The 19,819-nt window shown below is 40.1% G+C and overlaps 1 protein-coding gene across 1 annotated transcript; it reads right to left on the bottom strand.

Annotated features, from left to right (window-relative positions):
* Positions 1-357: 357 nt before the first annotated feature.
* Positions 358-19,186, bottom strand: rp1l1b (rp1 like 1b). Its single transcript, XM_026143103.1, has 4 exons — positions 19,039-19,186; positions 16,315-16,981; positions 13,633-13,798; positions 358-13,442 (listed from the first exon to the last, which is right to left on the bottom strand). The coding sequence occupies exons 2-4, from the start codon at positions 16,801-16,803 to the stop codon at positions 1,465-1,467; spliced, it is 12,633 nt and encodes a 4,210-aa protein (XP_025998888.1). The 5' UTR covers positions 16,804-16,981; positions 19,039-19,186; the 3' UTR covers positions 358-1,464.
* Positions 19,187-19,819: the final 633 nt, after the last annotated feature.

The following is a 19,819-nucleotide window of genomic DNA, read 5'->3' as shown; positions in this document are numbered from 1 at the left end:
AACAATGTATATATATAAAAATAATAATAATAATTTTAATCTATCATAGGTAGTTCCATAGTGTAGTGGTTAACACACACACTTGGCAAGTGAAAATTTCCTGGTTCCATTCCAGCCAGACACAAATCCCCTTTGGAATGTGTCAGGAGCGACATCCACCATAAAACTCTGACAAATTAAACATGCAGCCCCACACACTGTGGTGACCCCTTGTGGTAAGGGAGTAACTAAAAGTAGTTGCGATCTATTATAGGTAGCGTGCTTATTATGTAGTGGAGATTTTTTTTTAAGTTAAACATTTTATTTGGAAGCATTAATTTGTTGTGTGAAATCTCAGCTTATAAAAGAACAATAAAATTACTTTCAAGTATGTTTAATATCAATATGTGCAGTACACTGAGCAAAGGTAATTCCCTGTACCACAGAAAATCACATAGATTCTTCATGTAATTACAGCTGAATCATCTAAAATACATAAGGGCAGGATGTTGTGATACATAAAACCCAGCTCTGGCTTTCATTACCATCTGCTTACACTGATGGCGATCATCTTCAAGTTTTGCTTTGTATATGCAACACTAGAGTACAAGAGTATATTACATACACAGCAGTACACCAAACACATAAATAAATATAATTCATTTTTTCCAGGTTGCTGAGAAAACTTATTTTACAAGCTTTCTTTCCAAAAGAGTGTGGGTGCTGTATAAGACAGGTAGAAGCCAGAATCCATATATAATTGATTAGAAAAGGTTCAAAGACAAAATATATTGAACCTGAGAATTATATATTTCAAAAATCTGATAAATAAATAAAGATCTCAATTGATTTTTAAAGAACTTTTTATACACAGCACCCAAACAGTTTTGGGGTTATGGAAAATTACATATTTTTTTTGCATGCTTATAGTAGAATCAAAACCTATTTGGTTAAATAGGATACATTCAAAACACCCACAGTCCTGCAGAAAATGTTAAGCAGCAAAACATGTAAAAGAACTGCAGCAATTCTGACAAAAATTGCAGTATGTGTGTGCATGTGTGACATTTGTAAGTTGTTCACAGGAACGGGACCATACTGTCAAGTTTTGGAAAGCATAGCTCATAAACAGTGCCGTGTTCTGTCTAAGGCTCAGAATTGCAGGTGATATGTAATAAAATACTCTATGATTTAGTTTAGATATGCATTATATACATTCAAGTTTTTCATATTGTTGCATGAGCAGTTTGTGTTCTGCAGATACTAGAATTTGCTGTAGTATCTCATCTTGTGTGCTTGTCATGTTTAGTACTTGTTAAGTAGAGCCTAATAGTGCTACTTAAGATTTAGGATAATCTACATCAATCCTTTTGCTTTTTTTCATTTAGGAGACCTAACCTAAAATATTAAGAATACCCCTCGTTTTTTTCTCCCATGTCTCACTCTCTATCAGTCACCTTCAGCTTTGGCAGAGTCACGGTCAATTCAAAACAACTTCTTTTTCACACTCTTTGTCTCAAGGCTTTTAATGTCATCTTGGCTGTTTATTTCAGGCTCTGAATCTTCAATGTCAGCGTAAGTGCCGTCCTCAGATTCTGCGGTCTTTTTGATCAAAGTATCAAGTGGCTTTAGCGCTTCCTTAGGTACTATGTTAGCTACATCTTGATTGTCTATCTTGCTGGTAACCAAAGGAAGCTGTATGTCACCACTTTCTTCCCCTGGTTCATCTGAGTCTTCCTCTGCTTCGTCTTCTCCATCAGCTGAATCTCCCTGTTTTTCACTCCAGTCTTCATTGGGTGTCTCGGTTTCCTCATCCTCCTTTTCAGAAGCATTGGAATCCTCTTCATTATTATCATGACTTCCATCTGGGATGTTAATACATTCACATTGTGTAACATCATCCTCTGGGTTGTTTTCTCTGATTTCTTCTTTGGTTTCTGATTTTTCCTCCATCTCCTCATCCTCTTCTGGTTTAAGCTCCACTACATCATTAGTATCTTCTTGACAAGTGACATCACTTTCTGGGCATCCACTCTCTGGTTTGTTGGAATTATCCTCTGATTCACTGACAGCATTCTGTCCTTCATCTTGCTCGGATTCATCTTCTGTATCGTCTGTAGATTCCACCTTTCCCGTTTGAGTTTCTTCAGCCTCCTCTCCTGCAGATGTACCTTCTGCTTCAGATTCTTCCCTGCTGTCACTTTCATCAGTCTCATTTTCTCCTGCTTCAGGCTGTCCTGAGTCTTCCTCTGTGGTTTCATGCTTTTCAGTCTCGCCCTCTGTTGTTAAAGCCTCTGTGCAATCTTCACAAGTCAATTCATTTTCACCAGATTCCACCGCTTCCTTTCCAGGTTCTTCCGATTCATCTCCAGTTGTTTCACCTTCTACTAGCTTCTTACTGTTATCTTCATCATTTTCTTCTTCTTTACATTCTTCATTAGCACTGCTTTCTCCGATCTTTTCAGACGACTCTGTCTTGTCTGACTCATCACTGGTTTCATCTGCTTCCTCTGCCATTTCATTTTCGCTTGTGGCAGCAATTTCCTTTTGCTCAGCAATCTCACCCTCACTTAGTTTTTCATCCGTTCCCTTCACGTCCGACTCATCTGAACTGGTGTCTTTGTTAAATTCGTGCTCGGCATCTGTCACATCTTCTGCTGCCTCTTCCTGAGCGACCTCAACAGCAGCTTTCTTTAGCTCATCTTCACTTGTGACAGCACTCTCTTTTGCTTCAGAAACCTCATCTTCTGACTCAGATTCACTTGCGCTGGCGGTGTTCACCGCCACTGCTGTGTCTGAGTCATGTTCAGTTGTTGCAGCCTCTTCTGCTGCACCATAATCTTCAGCTTCATTGTCACTTGTGGTTCCTTCCACGTTTTCTTCAGCAGCAGCGCCTCTGTTAGGTTCATTCTCGGTTGAAACAGCAATCTCTGTTTCGATCACCCGCTCATCTTCGGTTGTTTCTTCAGCTGGTTCTGTGGTGTCATCCTCCTCTGTTGTCTCATCTTCATTTGTGGTGGCATCTAGGTCCTCTCCTGAATCATTTTCAGTGACAGCACCAATCTCTTCACTATTGTCAGCATCTTCTGCTTTAACAGCTTCCTCATTGTCAGTTGCTTCCACTGCAGTTTCATCCTTTGAGTCACCTTTTCCTGCTGAAGAAATCTCTTCACTTACAGCTGTCTTGTCTTCAGCTGATGCTGCTCGATCTGGTTCTTCTGACAATTTGTTCGTGTGATTGTTTTCACCCTCAGACTCCTCTGCACTGATAGCAGGGATCTTCTCTTCATCAGTGACTGTTCCTTTTTCCACAACCTCGTCTTCCTCAGATTCACGCTCACTTGTGGCCACCATGCTGCTCTCGACAGCTACATTTTCATCTTCAGCTGTGGATGCTTCGTAAGTGCCTTCCGTAAGTTCATGCTCACTTGTAGCGGCTGTCTCTCTTTCTACAAGAAACTCATCTTCAGTTGTTGCTATTTCAGATGGTTCATTTGACAGATCGTTACTTGTGACATCATTTTCCTCTTCTTCTTCATTTGTGGTGGCATTTAAATCTTCGTCAGAGTCATCTTCGCTGGTAGCATCAGTCTCTTCTCCATCATCAACCTTCAGTGATTCCACAGCTTCCTCACTCTCTGATTCATGATCAGTTGAGGATACCATAGCAGTATCTTTGTTTTCAATCTCATCTTCAGCATTTTCATGCTTTGATTCTGCTTTTCTTGTGAGACCAGTCTCTTTTTCTGCAGCTGTCTCATCCTCAGTTGTTGCCGGGTCACCTGGTTCTTCTGTAGATTCGTCACCTGTAGCTGTGTCAGTGCTTTCATCTGCAGACTCGTCTTCACTAACGGTAGACATTTTCTCTTCTTCAGGGAGTATTTTTTCTTCCCAGACTTCATCTTTCCCTTCTGTGGTGGCTTCTACTGCTGTATTTTCATCTTCAGTAGTAGTATCTTCAGCAGACTCCTCATCTGACTCATCTTCACTCAAACTGGCAGTCTCATTTTCTGCAGTAAGTTTACCTTTACACCATGCTTCTTCTTCTTCTTTTAAAAATTCATCAACTATAGCTAAGTCTTCATTCACTGCTTCCTCCTGCATCATATGCACTCTCTTCTTTACCTTAAACCTCCCTGATTTACTTTCTTCTGGCATCGGATTTTGTTCAGCTGTTGCTCCTGCAACGTGTGTGTCTTCATCTTGAACCATGGTACCTTCAGCAACATCTTCCTTAGACTTATCTTCACTTGAGGCTTCAGTGTCTTCACTTTCATCTTCTTCTGTTGGTCCATTTAGCGGTTCATCAGCTGTTGCATCACTTCCATCTGCTTTCATCAGCTGGTCTTTCCGAATTCTCATTTGCATGATCATCTGCATTGATGGCAGCAATGTATTCTTTACGGTTAACCATTCCTTCTTTGCTGCTTCTTCCTCAGGTTCATGTTTAGCATCAGATGTCAGAGTAGTCTCTTCTGTTGAAGTCTCTACTGTGTCTTCCTTAGGGTCATCTTCACTCGTAACCACAATATGTTTTATTAGAGCACTCTTATTATAATATACACCATCTTCTTGTTTTGGGAGTTCATCATTTGACCTGATAGCTTCAGCAAATTCTTCTCCATTTGTGGATACAATTTGCACAATTTTTCCTGATTCTTTTGGTTCATGTAACAATTCATCAGCTGTGGCATCCTTTTCATTAGCCCTCATCTTCTGCATGATCAGCTGCATTGATGGCAGTATTATGTTCTTTGCTATCAAACATTTATTCTTTGCTCCTCCTTTGTCATATTCCTGTTTAGCTGTTGATGCCAAAAACGACTCTTCCACTGACATTTCTTTCTGAGTCTTATCTTCGCTTGTTTTATCACCTTTTTGTTTTCGCAGTTCATCACCTATGTCATTGGCATCATTCTCCTCCTTATTTTCTTCAGCAACAGTTTTTTCAGGCATTTCTTTGGCAACATGTTCTTTTGCGTCATTCTTTTCAGAAACCTCATCACGAACTGCATCTTGACTCATATCATCTGCTTCCTTTTCATCTGCTGCAAATTCAGAGATATCTTCAGGGCCTGGATGTACTTCTCGCACTTCCCTTAAAGCTTTAACAATAACTTTTTCCACAAGGGTTTCTGCCGCTTGAGTTTCATGAATATTTCCAGGGTGAGATGCACACTTGATTGCCGTGGCAGCAGGTACAGGTGTCATCGAATCTCCCTGAAGAGGTGTCCTACACGTCATTTTTTTCTTAATGCACGATTCGCATTGACAGCATTCATCGCCGTTTTCACTGCGCTGGTCACTATAAGACGTTCCTGTTGCTGAATCGTCACTTTTTTCTGCATGTGAATCAGTCGATGGTTTGAGGTTGACCTTCAGTTTCCGTCTTCTCTCTTCTGCTTGTGTCGTTGAAACACGGGATTTTGTCTCTCTTGGAGGTCTCGGTTGGCCTTTTTGGCCTTGAATTTTCCACAGTTCTCTGTCAATACTTGCTTGGATTCTTTTGTGAACCTCAGCTCTAAGTTCATTAATCGTACTGTCAAGTTGCTCACTATCTCCCAGGTTCCATCGAGTTTTGAACTCATTCATCGCTTTGATATAATGAGTCATGAACTGTTTTTCAATTTTATTTAATAAGGTTAAGACCCAAGCAGGATCATCTTGTGAAATCATTTTAGCTAGCTCTTCTCTTTCTATGAGGAGAAGGCTCTCAGAGTTGCTGTTCTCTGAAGAATCGGTTTCAGCTTCTGGAAGTTTTTGGCCCTCGCTGAAATTTCTTGCACTCTCGTTTGAGGAATGTGGTGTTTCAGATTGTTCTCTTGGACTATCACTGCTTGCTGGATAATCTTCCTTTTGCTCATCTTCACACATTCCTTCTGCCTTTCTTACTGATGTGCTCTGAACATCTGCATCTGTTTCAACTTCACACCCTTGTTGTACCTTCTTAAACATATCCACAGTGGCGTGAGGCTCAGAAACATCACCATTCACGTCATTGCCACTCTTTACACCATCACTGCTGTTCCCGGAGCCTGTGGAGCCACTGTTGACATCCACGCCAGACGATGACGTATGATTGAAATCATCATCTGCAAAATGGTGATCATCTTTCCGTAATGCATGTTCATTTTCAGGAGGATCACAAAGCCAAAGGGACTGAAGAATACCCATGAGTTCTTGATACCTTTCATTTTTTTCATTGGCATTTTTTGGATCATGGTCTATTAGCTGCAGCTTCACAAGGCAATCCAAAAAACCTCTAGCTGAGGAGCTCAGTTTACGTCCATAAGCTGGAGAAATTTCTGGTAAACTGTTGCATCTGTCTAGCTTCGGATTTAAAAGGACTTTCATCACTTGTATGGAAGAGTTAAATACTGTTGAGGCATTGTCTGCATCAGTAGAGGCGTTATCTTCCTTTGGTGTTTCTTTGCTTGTTTCGCAGTCATTATTAGGAAGACATTTCTTTGCCTCCCCTTCTACTGGGCCTTTTGAATTCTCAGTTGGATTGTTAACAGTATCCGCTGTGTTAATTTCTTCTGTTGTGGGGACAGTTTTTGGTCCATCGCAGTTTTCATTAAATTCCTCTACGTCCTCTAATTCACCCTCTGCTGGCAGTGATTTCAGCCATTCGTTTACAACCTCAGTAGGGGATGCGTTGGGTAGGCTGGATGGGACCAGGTCAAAATCATCAACTTCAGTGCTCTTATGCAGATATTTGCTGCTTCTGTCAGTTTTCTTGTCAGTGACACTTCCACCACTTTCCTTAGTATCCAGGTCACCATTTATCTTGTGAGGAACATTACGTTTTGAGTGACTGTGTGCTGGAGACTCACACATCTCTTTGATGATATCTGAACTAGACAGAGTTTGTGACAAGTTACTTTCATTTGACTCTGTGTGAGATATGAGATGTTGTTCATTTTCTTTCTGCTGCTTTGCTCTCTGACTTGTTTCTGACATTGCTGAATGTCTTCCAGAGTTTGATTTGGCAGTAGATCGGCTCTTTTCCTTTGGCTTCATTACTTCTAAATTTAGTGGAGAAACACTGGTCCGCTCAGAAGAGACATCTGTAGTTGTGGCACTTTTCTTTCCACTGATCTCAGATGTTTTGGACTTTTTTGAAGATGATGAAGCCTTGGACTTCGTTGACATGGCTGTAGGTGCTCTGGTTTCATTTTCCCCAACGGTCACGATGGGGACATCTGATTTGCTTAAAATGTCAGATTTTGTTGATTTTACTGACCTTTTTGATTTTGCTGACACAGCACTCTGTGCTTTCTCAGATATCTCTTCAGTATTCTCTTCATTAGGATGGCCAGAACTGTTTGTAGTAGTGATTTCTGGACCTTGTAATTTATTTGACTTTGATGAACTAACTGATTTGGTTGACATGGCACTGTCATCAGCTTCTTCTTCATGTCCAACCGTTTCAGTGGTGGTTGTTCCAGATATATTTGATTTTTTTGTTCTTCCTGAGGTGTTTGACTTCACTGATAAAACACTTGGACTCCTCTGTGCTGGATCTGCCTTATCAGCTACCTGCTCCAGCACTTTTGATTTCCCTGATTTTTGAGAAGTTCTTGTTTTTGCAGATACTGATGTTGCATTTGACTCGGTAGACATTGAGGTCATTGCTCTGTTCTCTGAGTCTTCTGCTGTATTTTCATCAGTGTCATTTAAACAATTTTCAGTAGATATAATGGAGGGACCAGTTGTTTCTTTCTCCACATTGGCTTCATGATTTTCTTTGCCTACAGAGGGTTTTGACTTAGCAGTTTTTGAAGAAATGTTGGATTGCAGTGATTTGGTGGATCGGGCTGATTTTGCTGACAAGGAGCTTAGAGATCTCTGTACAGTCTCCAAATCATTGGCATTGTTGTATTCTGAAGATATTTCACAAGTTGTCGAGCTCCTTGATGACACAGAAACATTTGAATTGTTTAATTTGGCCGACACGCTGCTTGGTGACCTCTCCTCAGTTTCTTCTTCAGCATGTTCCTCAGCAGAATTTCCAGCAAAAGCTCGAGATCCTTTTGCAGATCTCCTTGAACCACTTGACTTTGCTGACATAGAACTTTGTGCTCGCTCTACATTTTCTTTGTTAGCTGATGTACAACTTGTTGTTGTCTTTGCGCTTTCTTCGTCAGCACTTCCTTCACCTGGAAATGTGCCTTTTGATTTCGTAGATCGTGTTGAGGCATGCGACTTTGCAGATCCAGCTGAAATGGCACTAACTGCTCTCACTACATCTTCTGCCACATGCTCTTCAGCAGACACATCAGTGACTTCATCAACGTCTTCAGTAATATCAGAGGCATTGGATCTTTCTGTAACATGGGAAATATTTGATTTGACTGACATTACACTTGGAGATCTTTCTTCAGTTTGTGATTTGTCATTATCTTCATTGGAGGTCTCACAATTTGGTACATGAGAACATTTTGACTTTTTGGATTTTGAAGAAATATTTGACCTTATCGTTTGTGTTGACAATGAGCTCGCTCTTCCCTCAGACTCTGCATCAGCAATCTCAGTGCTGTGTTCAGAAGGGATAGTAGTAGCTTTTGATTTCTTAGATTTCACAGAAACATTTGACTTGGTGGATTTTGCTGATCTCTGTGATTTACTGCTTACAGGTCTTTCAGTATGATCAGAATCATGAGATATTTCTTCTACTGGGGCAGCCAATAATTTTGACTTATTGGATTTGGCAGAAATAGAGGATTTTGCTGACATTGCACTTTCTGCTCTGTTTTGAGGTTCATCCTCATCATTTCCTTGCGCTGGTAATTTATGCTGTGAAGCAACTTTTGAAGCTTTAGATTTTAGAGATATAGTAGATACATGGGATTTAGGTGTGGCAACTCTCTCTTCAGCTGGAGGCTCTGCTGAACATTTTGATATACCTGATATTTCAGAAAAATTTGAATCAGCCGAATGGAGTGACATTGAACTCACTGATCTGCTTTCAGTGTGCTCCTCTTTATTTTCCTTTTCTGCAATGCGATCACATTGAATGGCAGAAGATTTAGATTTTTTTGAAACTTCTGAAGTCTTTGACTTTGCTGATTTTGCTGAGCTGGCAGACATATTGCTTGGAGACCGATCTTCATGGTCCTCCAGATCACAGATATCGTTTTCATCTGGACAATGAAATACTTTTGACACTGAGGATTTTTCAGAAATAGCTGACTTTTCAGTTTTGGTTGACACTGCACTCGGTGCTCTTTCCTCAGTTTCATCTTTAGGGTCTCCTACATCAGCAGTATGCGCAACTGTGCCAGACTGATCTTCAGAAGCATTTGATTTGACCGATATTACAGAAGCATGCGATTGAGTGGATTTAACTGACAAAACACTGGGTGATCTCTCTGCAGAATTTTTAGATCTCTCAGAAACATGTGACTTAACTGACTTGACTGATAAGCTGCTTTGTGCTCTTTCTTCCCTTTCATCATAGATCTTTCTGTCCTCTTTAATTGGAGCATCAACAGATCGTTTTGACTTATTTGATCTTGCAGAAATATTTGACTGGACAGACAATGAGCTCATTGCCCTCTCTTCAGTTTCACCCTTAACATCCTCTGTATTGTCAATGCAGTCTCCTAAAAGAGCTTCAGATATATCTGATGTTCCAGATGTTGCAGAGACATTTGACTTTGCTGATTTTCCTGATCTAACTGACAGATTGCTTGGAGCTCTCTCTGTGGGTTCCTCATGATCAACTTTATTTTCTTCCATTCTTGTTGATCTACTAGATTTTCCAGAAACTGTTGATTTTTCAGTTCTGGCTGAAATTGCGCTCTGTGATCTCTCTTGAGTTTGATCTTTGCCATCTATTTCATCAGTACCACTACACAGAACTTCAGAAATATTTGATTTCACAGATTTGTTTGAAGTATGTGACCTTGCTGATTTAGCTGATAAAGCACTGGGTGATCTGTCTGCAGACTTTTTAGATCTACCAGAAACATGTGACTTAACTGATTTGGCTGATAAGCTGCTTTGTGCTCTTTGTTCCGTTTGCTCTTTGTTATTTTCTTCATCAGCACTCTCTGACTTTTCTTTAGTTGATGCATCAGCAGACTGGTTTGACCTATTTGATCTGGCAGAAATATCTGACTGCGCAGATGCTGATCTCATTGTGCCATCTTCACTCTCACCTTCAATAATTCTTTCGTCAGAAGGGTCAACATTGTCTTCTAAGACAGCTACAGAAACATTTGATCTCTTTGATGCTGAAGAAACATTCGACTTTGCTGATCTTTCTGATCTGACCGACAGATTGCTTGGAGCTCTCTCTGTGTGTTCCCTAACTATATTATCTTCCAATATCGTTGATCTACTAGATTTTGCAGAAACTGTTGATTTTTCAGTTCTGGATGAAATTGTACTCTGTGGTCTCTCTTGAGTTTGATCTTCACCATCTATTTTATCAGTATCACTACACAGAACTTCAGAAATATTTGATTTCACAGATTTGTTTGAAGTATGTGACTTTGCTGATTTAGATGACAAAGCACTGGGTGATCTATCTGCAGACCTTTTAGATCTGTCGGAAATATGTGACTGACCTGATTTGGCTGATAGGCTACTTTGTGCTCTTTGTTCTGTTTGCTCTTTGTCATTTTCTTCATTAGAGTTCTCTGAGTTTTCGCTACCTGGACCATTAACAGAATGATTTGTTCTGTTTGATCTGGCAGAAATATCTGACTTAGCTGACTTGGAAGACATAGCACTCACTGCTCTCACTTCACTCTCACCTTCAACGATTCTTTCCTCGGGATGGTCAGCAAAGTCTTCCAAGCAAATTTCAGAAACCTTTGATCTTTTAGATGCTGCAGAAGCATTTGACTTTCCTGATTTTCCTGATCTGACTGACAGATTGCTTGGAGCTCTCTCTTCATTTTCCATATGAAGAGATATATTTTCCTCTTCGTGATCTTTTGACTTGGGAGATTTTGCAGAATTAGTTGACTTTCCAGATCTGTTTGATACTTCACTCTGTGCTCTTTCCTGAGTTTCCTCTTCGCCATATCTTTCATTGGCTTGGCAAGCACAAACTTCACAGGGTTTTGGTTTATTAGATGTGTTAGAAGCACGTGACTTTGCTGATTTAGCTGACAAAGCACTTGGTACTCGCTCTGCAGATATTTCAGAAACATGTGACTGAAGTGATTTAGCTGATAAGCAGCTCGGTGGTCTTTGTTCAGTTTCCTCTTCATCATTTGCTTCTTGAAGCATCTCAGTGCCTTCGTCTTTTGATTTAAACGATGTTGCAGAAATATCTGATGTAACTGACAATGAGCTCACTGATTCTCCTTCAGTCTCACCTTCAATATTAGTTTCTTCAGAAGCATCACCACAGCTTTCAGGAGTAACTGCAGAAGCATTTGATTTTAAAGATTTAGCAGATGTGGTTGATGTATTGCTTGGAGGTCTTTCTTCATATTCATCATTAACTGCAGCCTGTTCTTCAGCTTCAATATCGGTGGGCACGGACATATTAGATTTGGCTGAAGTGTTTGACCCTTTTGATTTTCCTGACACATTGGACTGAACTGATTTTACTGACAAAGAACTTGGTCCCCTCTCCTCTCCCTGTTCTCCGTGTTTGGATCTGCTGGATTTTGCAGAAACACTGGACTTTACAGACTTTGCTGATTTGACTGACAGTATGCTTTGTGGTCTCTCTCCGCTTTGCTCTTCAGTATTTATGTCATCTGATGAACCAACACATTCAGTTGCATCAGGAGGATCGGGCCTCTTGGATCCTTTAGATCTTGCTGATGAATTAGAGTTAGCTGACATGGCATCAGTTGCCTCCCTTGTCTCTTCTGTCTCAACGTTTAACTTTCTAGATGTTGCAGATTCATTTGACTTGACAGACCTAGCTGACATTACACTTACTGTTCTTTCAGATCTTTCCTCTGCATTTCCTGTATGTGGATCTTCAGATGCGCTTGACTCTGTAGATGTTGCTGAAGTGTTTGAATTCCCAGACATGGTGCTTTGTGTTCTCAGTTCAGTTTCATTCTCAGCTGGCTTTTGAATGCTTTTTTCTGCAGATGCCTCAGGTGACTCTACAGAAGAATCTGAAGCAGCTGATGTGACACTAGGTGTCCTCGGCTGAGCTTCCTCCTTTGTTTCTTTTTCACCTAGGAAAGAAGATGCCCTCGATCCTCTGGATTTAATAGACATCTCTGACTTTGCTGAGATGGGACTTATTGGTTTTTCTTCTTCAACATCTTCCTCTGATTTATGTTGTTGATGCTCAGACTTCACAGATTTTTCAGATTTGGAGGATTTAACAGACATGCTGCTCAGTGGTCTTTTGTGTGTTCCATTGTCATCACATGCTTGAGATCCTCCAACTGCAACATCCAAAACATCCGATTTGGATTTTGTCGAGGCATTTGAATGAACTGACATGGCACTTTTAGACCTGTTCTCCTCTTCATCCTTTGTCTCTGGGTCCTGTATTTTGCCAGAAACAGTTGATCTGCAAGAGACATTAGATTTTAAAGACATGGCACTTGAACAATCTCTTTGTATTTTGCCTTCCTCTTCAGCTCGGGTGTAGATTTGTCCTTTTGTATTTTCTTCAGATACTCCACAATGACAAGCGTGTGAGGGTTTAGATTTTTTTGACTTGCTAGATTGTCCTGAAGCATTGGATGTTGTATCTTGAGGACTCTGGGGTTGATTTTGCCTAGTAATGGATCTTGTTTGTTCTGATTTCTCATTTAGACAGTTATACAAAGTGGAAGATTGCACGTTGCACTTTGGTGAGCAAGCCTCACTCCCGATGGTGCAATACTCTACAGTTTCAGCTGCCTCAATAGTCTGCTTCACACAAGTCTCTGTCTCCACCACTTGTTCAGTAAGCTCTTCGCTTGATCTAGATACTACTGTCTTTCTAGAGACCACTGTATGTGAAGATGCACTTGAGCTAGATGTTTGAATGCGGCGACTCGCCCCATGTGTTCTTGGTACATTTTTCCAGATTTCATAATCCTGGCAGTGACTGCAGCAGTGAGGACAATGAGGTTCTTCTTGATGTCTCTGATAGTGCTGACTCATGAAATGGTCATCTGGCTGAACAGCAGAGATGTTTTCAGATTCAAGATAGCTCGGAAAGTGTGGGTTATTGTTTCCTTGGTGGTAGTCACAGGTCCTGCCTGTGGTCTTTCTTACTTCCGTGGACCAGTGCACTGTTTCATCATTTTGCAGTCTAAAGCGCACTTTCATCTCCATTGATAAACTGCCATCTTTATTAACACGTACACATTTCTCTATATCATCTTCCCTCACCCCATCACCAGTGGGTGGGCAAGAGTTGACATTGTCTGGTGAATCAGTTCCATCTGGGCCTGACTTGTCAGATGACACTGACTGCCTGATAACTTTGTTTCCAGATTCCAGGTTTGGATGGATGACACTTTTCTTTGAAGGGAGTCCTTGATTTTTCATGCAGCAGTTAAAGAAAAAAGACAAATATTTCAAATTAGGCCTTTTGTTAAAGGTGTACGTTAACAAAAGTCATTTAATTTAGATGCTAGAGAACCATCCATAGCATATCTTTCAGTACTTCTACTTTGTAGTTACTACTTGTAAGAATGTAATTATCACTTTAAGAGTTTTTCCTACTCTCATGTCCGTCAGTGCAGCCACCGGAGCGTGACCTCACACTCAGCTTTGGAAGTTTATCGTCGGATGTTTTCCGAAAGTTCTCCACAATCGATGGGTGAGAAGGCTCCCGGCCGACACAGACAAGAACGCAGGGGCACTGCAGAAGACTCTGAACGCTGTCGATCTGAAACCAAATAACGAATACGTTTGTTTACAGTTTGCTGTTATCTTTAAAGGAACACAGGGAAGATGATTTAAAAAGAATGCCATCGTTAATTACAATTAATCAGCAAAAGTAAGAATTTAATGCCATCTGAAGAGTGAAATTAAGTTACCCTTATCAGTGTTGTCAGATTCTGATTGATCTCTAGCTGCCATTGTTTTGATCCAAAACAATCTAATAGCTTCTCGCTATATACTGTAGGGGAAACATCATTTCCCCCTTTAACAATCTGATCTGGCACACTAATTAGAGTCCCATATTTCAATCAGGACCAGTTAAAAGTTATACCTTTGGTTTTTGGGCTCTTTCTCACCTTCCCATCCGCACAGAAAGCTTAAGGTGAAGAGGACAATGATCAACTAATTTAATTTAAATTAAATCTAATTTAGAAACAGTATAACAGTGATGAGGTGAGATGAAGGTGGGCTATAGAGCGCCTTGCATCACCTGCAGAAACTCTAGGAAGGCTAAAATTACTTAAATAGCGCTCCCTGTACAAGACCTGGCGAAAGGATACCCAGATGGGCCGTGAGCTGAGCCATCAGCGGATGAGACCTGGATTTGACAGCAGCTGATGTACATATTGGGGTTACATAACAACATATTTGTGAAAATGGATGTCATACTAAGAATGGAAAATACTGCATGTTTTTGTTTCCTAACATTATGAATACATTTTAAAATATTTCAGTGTTATTTTGTTACGGTGATTTTAGTCAGGTGGGGTCTTTCTTTTATTGAGTAATGATGATAATAATAAATATCTTCATTGTGTCAGGACACTGCCACCTCTCGAGCACAGCGGCAGAGTTCTAAATCCCTGCCAAAGAAGGGTGTGAATCATGCAGTGAGTCAAGACAAAGCATCTATCCTAATCCCGGATGATCTCTGTGAAATGACGGTGCATTCGTGCGATGATGAACTGCCATTGTGAGCAGCATCAGCGTGGCTCAGCAGTACTGGCAGCTTGCTGAGTGTGCAAAAGAGTTTGACTAAATGTCTGCGTAATTCATCTATATTAATAAAGCTCAGACACAAAGATTTAGTTAGTTTTGGGGTACCTCCAGCTATTATCAAAAGTTTGATAATAAAACTGGACATCATGCAAGCTAATTATCAGCATTAGGATGACTTGTCTCCTGCGTCAGAGATGATTAACCTGAAACAATTCATATTAATCTCAGGGTACAGAGTGTGTACTAACCTTTCAAACAAAGGCCTAGCAGGAGTAACCTTCTTGGTTAATATATGTTTGTTGTTTGTGATCCTTTTTTTCAGATTTCAGAGAATGCAATCTTTTAAGGTTTAAGGACTTATTTTGTTAAGCGTTAATAAATGAATTAATTAAATCCTCTTATAGGCATGTTAAATATGTCTATAACAGAATTAAATGACCAAAACACTCTTAGAATATTATGAATCTGTAATATTGTTCTTTCTATGTTTTTAATATTAAATACTCATGTTCTCTACTGTCAGTCATAAAATGCTGTGAAAGCATGTAGCCCCGAAGTATTGAGTGTTTTGTTGATTTTTATCTGGCTCGTGTACGGCTCGTTGTGATGACAGTGCAGTTCTGAATTTTAAAGCCACTGCTGTTAAAGGCAGATGAATGGCTTCATCTGTGGTCACACGAAGCCCAGGTGAAGATAATTAATTGCCATGGTGGAAGACACATTTCTGAGACACCTCTGGTATCAAAGTAGGGGAGTTTCAACGTTGACCTGTTTCTTCTCTCTCAAAAATAGCACTGATATGATCAAGATTAATGGGTTTTGGAGCAATCTCTACAATCTGAATGCATGGGTGAGGGAATATCCCCATTTCATTCCCTCACACCCTCATAGTATCTTATCTGGGATTATAACTATTTGCAAAGTTGATGAAATGATGCTATTTATTTATTGACTTATTATGAATGTGCCTGTTGTACAATAAAGAGGCTTATAGAGCAATTAAACACCAAGTAAAAATAGAAAATCTTGTAGATTTGAATGTATTAGTGTGCAGATTCCTGTTTTTACTGAAATGCTTTGTTGGAGGAGCAAAAAAATCTCCTGCAAGCGTTCGCTTCTTTTGAGATCTAATGGTTTTTATAATGTTTTATTATAGGAAAATCAATGCATGGCTTTGCAGGATTCACAAGCTTCGTGTGTACTGTGGACCAAAGAATTAGATTATATGCAAAAGAGTCTTGGTTTAAGACACGAATACAGTGTCAGGGGTCACAATGGTCCCGGTTCCAAGTCAGGATAAACCAGAGGGTTTCATCAGGATAATCGACATGCAGTGTAAAAATTTGTGCCTAATTAACATATGGTCCTTGGTCCTAACCAAAACTTCTTCCTGAAAGTAGTAGGAAACCATTCCTGTCTAAAATCTTATCTAACTCCTTTTATTCAGAAGGTTTGTGAGAGAAAATCAGGAAACCAAAACTTAATATGTGAATTTCTAGCTCCAGCTGTTTATGACCTCACCTTGTGCCCGCCCACAGTGTACAGCTTCCTGATGTGGTACTGCATGAGCTCGGAAACCTCCTCTAAGAAAAGCCCCAAACTGCGTAGACCCCTGCGGTGCAAGATGATGGTCTTTCTGAATGAGGGGTCACTGTTCTTCACCAACACCAGCTTCTTACTGTATCGGTGATGATGACGTTCGTGGCCCAGAGGTGTTTCTTCAGGCCTGCTCGGCCCACTGAGAACATAGTGGTGTGGATTGTGGTGGTGACATGACGGGTGAGTGTGATAGAAAGGTGACAACTGAGTCTCTACTGCTTCCAAGGCATGGGCGTGTCTACACTCTGAGCAAACATAGCATTCGGCTGTGGGTTCATGATGGGCCACCATGCCATGCTGGGGGATTCTGGGTAAGCGGGTGCTGTGGCGCTTAAAAGGAATAGAAGACCTGTGGGTGCCTTCGCCTCCTACAGCGTCAAAACAGTGAAAGTGGCGTCTGTGGGAAGACATTTTGGACTGTGGTGACGTTGATGATTGGGTTTGTGCTCAGAATGGAGGAAGGATGAGCTCAGGTGAGCAGAAGAAGGGGCCAGGTCAGCTTTGGCAAACAGTCCTGAAAGGTTGCCATGTTTTTCTGCAGCTGCCTCGGGTGAAGTGTTGCACCGCACATCTGCATAACCTCCGCTCACTAGAAACAATGTGGAAAAAATACATGAAAATGCATGCGTTGAAAGGAGATTACATTAGAAACATCTTACAAACCAGTTTTTCTGTTTTCCATTTGATCAATCACATTTGAGCAAGTAAACAGCTGGTGTGGAGGGAAAAAAGGGCCACATTTGTTGAATCTAATTTAAATCCACTGACTACTGTCTGATGATGAAATATGAAAATCTGTTAGTACAGCGGTCCCCAACCCCCGGGCCGTGAGTCGAGAGTTGAGGCTCAGGTGTGAAATGTATGGTTTTCAGGGTTTTTATCGTTTTTCAGCGTTATTTTGTTATCGTTTTTATCGTTAACTCGGTTTTCCTGGGTCTTTTCACGTGTGTTATGAATAAATCTTCTTTTTTTCGGTACCATTACTAGTTTTATTTTGTTGTATTTATCCGCGACACCTTAAAGGCCGGTCCGTGAAAATATTGTCGGGCATAAACCGGTCCGTGGAGCAAAAAAGGTTGGGGACCGCTGTGTTAGTGTAATAAGTTTGATACTGCTCTACATTTATCTTGTCTTATTTGTAAAAAAAAATTAAAAATAGCTGTTGTGTCATTTTATCCTTTAATATGTTTAGCCAATGTTCCAGTAAGGCTTTCATTTCAGTATTTCTACATGTCCACATTTATGACTGAAAAACACAGACAAACATATTCCAGTTAAAATCGGATTCATTAAGAGATTTACACCCAAATCAATTACGCCCAAACAAAAAATGTGACATTATATATTGTGACACACGCAGCATGCATGTGCCATATATACAGACTGCTTTGAAGATCAAAGAGTGCATAAAGGCAGGGATAATGAGGCTACAGCCACAAATAAATCCTTAAGTGACTTTAAATAACAAGCTTAAGTCTCTGCTCACAGTCGAAGTGGACATTACCTCAGCGACTGCGCCTGTCACTGACAAAAATAGACTCTCGAACAGCTTCTCCTGCAATTAAAATTCAAGGATTACCTAAAAAAAGCAGAAATATCTGCAATAGGCACAATGCAGCCTTACTGTGACAATACTTGGACGTAAAGTCAATTCATTGTTGCCGGATGGAAAAGGGATGCATGCCCACTATGAAATGCACATAAAAATGCCACAGATTTTTTTTTTAAATGGTAAAATAGGCTAAGCTTGACTGACACCTATAAAGAACAGGCTTGGCTGTTATCCTTGTTCTTGTATTAGTAATTTTTTTAGTCAAACAGCAAGTGTTTCCTGAAGCTGAACATTTCCAAAGAGAAGAAGAGCCAGTTATTTTGTATTCTCACATGTCATGTTGCCATTTTTAGTCATTTAACTTTTAAGTCGTTTAACGTTTAAATATCCATTTATATCCCCCAAAAGGTTTTTGATTATTGAAGCCAAAACATGAGTCGAAAAGGGGTTTTTTGTTGCCCACAATCAGGATTATGAATGTCCATTTCACTTAGTTTATGTGTAAATGTTTATTTTGATTCTTTTATAAATGTATTTAATCTTAATTATATCGTCTGTGTTCTATACTAATAAGTACCTCAGTGTCCTGTTATGTGTGACACTGAATGCTGCCACTGTTTCGTGTCACACATTACAGGTGTCTCCTCTATCAGTGTGAACTGATAGTTTATATGTGCTTGTATAAACTGGATGGTTTATGGAAATAAACAATTTCCAAACATAATGCACATAATATTTTATTTTTAAAAATGCCTCAGTGTAATATTCAATTTAATAAATTAAATACCAGTTATCTACCCTACAAAATTTGTTTCTTTTTCACCAAACTGCAATATATAGAAGAGTTCGTGTATGCAGATGGGTCCACTGAGGTTGATACGTAATGTTACAACATGAAAAAAAAAATTACCCAGCATATCTTAAATACTTAATGTGATCTCACACAACTGAAACTGCATTTCATCGTTGTGGTCATTGCATTTCTGCTGTGGAAATTATATTAATTTACCAGCAAGTTTAAGTGCAGCAGCTCAATCAAAATGTGTAGTAACTACAGTCAAAAGCATACACATAATCAGAGGCAGTATACTCACATGATCCACAGTTATAGTCCAGGCAATTAAAACAACTTCCAAAACTATAGAATGTGAGATGTAAACTCCCAGAGAAGCACCATGGCTATTGCAAGGAAAGAAAAGAGAAACCAATGAAAAGTCCTCCCTGAGGAAGCGGGCCTACCTGCTAATCAGATACATGGGATGCTAAGGATAGACTGAAAAGCCTTGCTAATCACCCTGAGATTGGACTGAAATCTGCTGAAGCTTTGGACACATGACTTGGACTTCACCATTGCATAAAGGGTGTTAAACACCCTAAGTTAAACACTTAGAAAGCAACTCCTGGCTCAGTAAAATTCAATGACTAAGCACGATACCCTGTTTTACCTTCATAGCAAACCCTTGTTTTCACTCAAGATAGGGACTGCACACACACACACACACACACACACACACACACACACACACACACATAAATGTGTGTGTGTGTGTGTGTGTGTGTGTGTGTGTGTGTGTGTGTGTGTGTGTGTGTGTGTGTGTGTGTGTGTGTGTGTGTGTGTGTGTGTGTATAGAGGAAGAGAGAGAGCGATAGATAGATATATGAGCTGAATTGGCTCATGACAGAGCTCTGAAGCATTTTTCTATTTTGTTTTTCATCTTCCTTTTCCTCTTATTGCTTCCTTAATGCCCAGAATAGCTTTCAACGACATTGCCTGGTCTTGTTACTCAGGTTTTCTTATTATTTGTCACAGTGACAGTGGAGACAAGAAAAACCATCTCAGACCCATCACTGTCAAAATCAAATTTTTGGTCTTTT

The sequence above is a fragment of the Astatotilapia calliptera genome, chromosome 15 (assembly GCF_900246225.1).
Source record: "Astatotilapia calliptera chromosome 15, fAstCal1.2, whole genome shotgun sequence".
Taxonomy (NCBI): Eukaryota; Metazoa; Chordata; class Actinopteri; order Cichliformes; family Cichlidae; genus Astatotilapia; species Astatotilapia calliptera.
Note: the sequence above shows the minus strand (reverse complement) of the source record. Positions and strands in the feature narration are given on the sequence as shown.